Genomic DNA, 5,135 nt, shown 5'->3' with positions numbered 1-5,135 from the left:
AGGATGCCTTACAGTACTTATTGCATTCAATGCAATGTAGTTGCTGATAAGATCAGGTGTCAAGGGGGGGGGACGACTTCATGATCGATTGACAACGAACTAAGTTTCAATATGTGTGTGTGTGTGTGCAAAAGCCTATTAAAACATTGGAAAACCTGGAGAGAAACTACCACAAGCTACCACTGGTTTAAAATTGCTAAATTAAAATTACAATTGAATTACTTAGACAGACAGTCATACGTGTGCATGAAGCATTACCCTGTGTTAGGTTAAGCTAGCGGGCTAACGTTACATTAACGTTAGCTTTTTTCAATTACCGGTAACGTTAACGTATACACTGAGTATGACATGACAAAGTGACAGATTTAATCAATGTTATAGCAATAAAAGCTTTAAAATTCAACAACTTACCACCGAACATCAAAACCTTTGCTGGGAAAAAGGCTGGACCTTCTGATTTTTTTCTGCCTAAGCCCCACTTTACCTCCATCCAGCCGTCGTCTTCCAGATCAGGGCACTGGGTGATTAATTTTGGACATCGCTGCTGGTCTTCAATACTCATCCATGAAGTCTTTCCAACTTCCACAGTCTTGTCCTTGAAATAATAAATGGCAAATGCCATTGTGGTACGCTGAAAATTCCTCTTTCCCCCTTCTTTCTTTCCTCGTTGAAAACAGGACCGTTTTGGGGGTTTTTTTTAAGAAAAAGAAAAAAAAGACCGTTAACTACTTAAGTGGGCGCCAATTTTAAATTGGGCTCCTCCCATTGGCAGTCAGGTAGGGAGGCGGGGCCACTGGCGGGAAGCACGCTGCGTGAGCGTGACCAGTGCGCGACCACACAGTCTACTCAGCGAGAGCAGAAAGAGGCTCTCTGAGTTAGCTCATCAGAGCTAACATGGCGACGCGTCGTGGGCCATATAAAAGATATTTGGAGGAGTACACGGCAGAGATTCCACGGACCACCAAACACAGATGGAAAGTAAAAGTAAGTAACAGATAATGAATTTCAGGTAGAATCTGGAGTTTTGTTCGTTTCTGTTTGTACAGGCCTCTCAGGTAGTAGTAGCAGTGTGTAGCTAGCTTGTCAGGGCTGCATAGGGGATCACATGGGATCACGGTGAAGCACGGGAGGGTCACCAACGGTTGTAAATTATTGTTGTGTGAGCTGTGAAGATCCTGGTCGCACTGCACGCAGAACCGGGGCCAAGAGGGTCTGGCTGCAGACCTCCACTGTCAGACGCTTCCTTGCGGACCTCCACTGTGAGGCCACGTCCATTGTGGGAACGGAAGTTGATTCGTAAAACCAATGACACCAAATCAAAGGACATAATTTAAATTTAAAAATATTTTTTTATTTAATTATTAAATAGCCAATTTAGCTATATAATTTTATTCATATATTAAGCCCAGCGTTTGTACATTATTGACCACTTTTTCTTATTCTTCATGTTTAAATAATAAAAGAAAAATCACAAATACATGCTTCCAGTTTATTCGTTTTTATTTTGAAAAGCTTTGAATCAACTTCCGTCCCCACAATGGAGGTGGCCTCACAGTGGAGGTCTGCAAGGAAACGTCTGACAGTGGAGGTCTGCAGCCAGACTCCTCTCGCTTGCGCTGTGGAGCGCAGTGTGCACGCTGGCAGGTTTCAGTTCTATTTTCGCGAGCACAGAGAGCGCCGTTTGTCAAGCTCCTGTGTAAAACCGAGTGAATACGTGACATGAGTAATAACTGAAATTTATATTTGAACACCCCACATTTCCAGGGCAGTACAGAACTACAGGATAACACGGAAGATCACATGAGTCAGCCCAGTGCTTCCCACAGAGAAGGTAGAGATGATGTCAACAGCAGAAGCTCCTCCACACCTACGCTTTTGGATACTGTCCTTCAACAGGTAATATGAAATGACACAGTTTTAGTACAAGTGGAATCATATCTTGAAATATGCCAGGACATATGTTGCCAGGATACCCCCCTCCCAATATTTCAATTTTAAGAATCTTCCCTAAACTGTGCTGTCAGCTCCTCTAGTAGACATAATCATTAGCACATGTCATATGCCATGTCACTGATTTATTTTTCTCCCATAAGACTAGAGGCAGCTGAGGTCTAACTAACTTTTAAGTTGTCTAAAAATGAAAGTGTACACATACTCTGTTTATGATTTGGTGATTGGACTTGACATAAAGGGAGTTAATTCTTTCTATTGTTCATTGTCTTTCTCTTGTTAATCTGTAGAATGCCAATCATGATGATGGCATCAGCACAGATGGTCACATGAGTAACACTTCCACCAATGGAGAGGAAGAAATTAACTACTCCACCTGTGAAGATGAACAAAGAAATGAAAACTCCTCCACAACCAGCCTGCTGGATATGGACATTCAAGAGGTACACTTGTAGAATTGTTTTAGGGTGGGGGGGGTACACTAGGCCAACTTTGTTAAGATTAGCCCCTTTTTAGACAGCCTGTTCAGCATGGGTTTTATGCGCCTCGCTGGTCTGTTTAAACAGCTCTGACGTGGGCTTGGGGGTCTCTGAGTTTCACCAACAAAACTCTTATTAAAGACATTAAAGTTGAAATTTATTTCCATGTATGACCCATGCTTGGTCACATTAGAAGTCAATTTAAAGTCAGATGATGTTTTTACTGTTCTCAAATGTAAAAATGGGTCACATTGGACCCTCAGCATTTTTTAAAGGTTAAATAACCTGTTACTTAAACATTTTTCATTGTGCTGTGATCTTAAAGCTCCAGTGTGTACCTTATTTGGCTTTTTATTAGCAAAAATCAAATATTTATGTCATAAATACAACTAACAATAATGATTAATGAATTAATTGATAATTTCAATCATTGATGTATTAACTACATTTTTCATTCTCTTGCCTTTCTTCACATGTAGAATGATAATTCAGATGACCAAGTCAATACAGAAGAACACTGGAGTAACACTTCCAACAGTGAAGATAAAGATGATGAACTCAACACTAAGAACCCTACCACAAGCCAATTGGATGTGGACATTTCAGAGGTAAATGCCCCATTCTATGTGGTAATTTATATACATTTATTGTCTACTCTTTTAAGTTTGCTGCTACTCATTCTCATATATATATATATATATATATATATATATATATATATATATATATATATATATATATATATATATATATATATATACATACACACACCTACCTTTTCTCTTTCTTTATATCTCTATCTCTTTTCTTATATCAATAGGACAGTGAAGACCAAGCAGATGGTGACAAGCCCCTGTATCCCGGTGCACCCGTTTCCAAAGAAGAAAGTTTATTGATGCTGATGTCGTATGTGCTGCGGAACAATTTAACGGGCAAAGCACTTTCTCACTTACTGGAACTGTTCAATCTGATGTTTCCAGGTCTGATTCCACCCTCACATTACCTTTTCCACAAAGAATTTGGAAGTTCATCACAGTCTGAAGTTCACTTTTATTGTGGAAAGTGTTTAGCATACCTTGGCATTTGTGCAGACTGTCCCTCTCATTGTACACTGTGCAACACAGTATTTGACGCCAACACAAGTTTAAAAAATGGCTTCTTCTTTCTTGTAATTCCCCTTCATGCACAGATAAAACAACTTCTGGAGGAACATGATGTCAATCTTACTGAAAAAACTAGATCCTTCGATGTTTTAACCGACATACAGTCTGGTGGAGAGTATCAAAAATTGTGTGACAGTGGAGTTCTTGGAAAAGATGATTTGACTCTGATTTGGAATTGTGATGGGGCACCAGTATTCAAAAGCTCTAAATGCAGCATTTGGCCAATTCAGTGCCAGATAATTGAACTGGAACCAGAAATGAGAAAAAGGCACACTTTGATGTCAGCATTATGGTTTGGGCCAACTAAACCATCCATGTTAACATTGCTGACACCATTTGTGAAAGAAGCTTCATTATTAGAGACCGAAGGTATTGACTGGCAAGACAGACAAGGACACAGCCATGTTTCCAAAGTGTTTGTGCTGATTTGTAGCTCTGATTCTGTAGCTCGTCCATTGCTTCGCAACACTAAACAGTTCAATGGATTTTACGGCTGTGATTTTTGCTTGCACAGAGGTGGTAAATCGTATCCATACGAACAACCTGAACCCCCACGTAGAAATGAGAGGGACCATTTTAGTCATGCAATGTCAGGCACAAACTGATGAGCCAGTGTTTGGAGTCAAAGGGCCATCTCCTTTAATGCAGCTGCAACACTTCCAAATGATAAATGGATTCATTCCTGAATATCAACACAATGTTTGCCTTGGAGTCACTCGGCAGCTCTCAACACTATGGTTTGATACAACAAACAGTGATTCCCCCTGTAGTCTATTTGCCAGCCCATAGGGCCCCATTGTGAACCCGGAAATGTTGAGTACCCCAAAGTTTTATGTTAGAAATAGATAGTATGGGTCCCCAGTATTCAGAAACTGCCGGATGCTAATTTATATATATTGGGCAATTAGCACAATTGACATAATTAGCATACATTAGCATAGTTTCCTATATGGGCAATATTTCAGCAAAATTGACTTGGCTGATCTGGGCAATATTGGAGTGGTTTTAGGGGTTATTGATGATGCTGAATCCATTTCTGACATTTTCAAAATTCAAAATGGCTGTCTAAACCGGTAATGACCAGATTTAAACCGCCAGTGGGCCGATTTTGATGGATTTCAATCTGGTCCCTTCCTGTTTTTAAACAGATGTGTACTCATGAAATTTCTGCAGTCTGTCAGTGTGCTAAACAATGTTGTGTTTTAGTTGAGGTACTTACTAAATCACACAGGCCTGTATGTAAAGATTCACAGATCAATGTACAAAGTACTTTCATGTATCAGGTTAAAAAGACTGAAACTGTGAATGCTGTCTGGCCTGACATGATTAAAACAAAATGTGTTCTTGTTGAAACAGATGATGCGGTGTACATAACAGCGCTGCCAAATCCTTATGAAAGGGACTAGAATCAAAGGGACTTGATCAATAAAGTCAAATCAAATGTTTCTCTGTTTTTGTGTATATTTTTAAGGTACCATACATAAAGATGATGCAATTGAGCACACATACTATTTACTGTAAACGTTTAATCTCTCCAACTCAC

General features: G+C 39.7%; 1 protein-coding gene and 1 long non-coding RNA gene across 2 annotated transcripts; both read left to right on the top strand.

The window, feature by feature from the left end:
• Positions 1 to 848: 848 nt before the first annotated feature.
• LOC146975279 (uncharacterized) lies at positions 849 to 3,005 on the top strand. Its single transcript, XR_015037335.1, has 3 exons — positions 849 to 984; positions 1,765 to 1,896; positions 2,909 to 3,005. It is a non-coding gene; the product is annotated as an uncharacterized LOC146975279 (long non-coding RNA).
• Positions 3,006 to 3,041: 36 nt separating this feature from the next.
• LOC146975278 (uncharacterized) lies at positions 3,042 to 4,197 on the top strand. Its single transcript, XM_085794688.1, has 2 exons — positions 3,042 to 3,058; positions 3,255 to 4,197. The coding sequence occupies exons 1-2, from the start codon at positions 3,042 to 3,044 to the stop codon at positions 4,195 to 4,197; spliced, it is 960 nt and encodes a 319-aa protein (XP_085650814.1).
• Positions 4,198 to 5,135: the final 938 nt, after the last annotated feature.

The sequence above is a fragment of the Trachurus japonicus genome, chromosome 13 (genome assembly GCF_045865225.1).
Source record: "Trachurus japonicus isolate A0001 chromosome 13, Traja_1.0".
Lineage (NCBI taxonomy): Eukaryota > Metazoa > Chordata > Actinopteri > Carangiformes > Carangidae > Trachurus > Trachurus japonicus.
The sequence above is the reverse complement of the archived record's forward strand: the minus strand, read 5'-3'. Positions and strand labels throughout refer to the sequence as shown.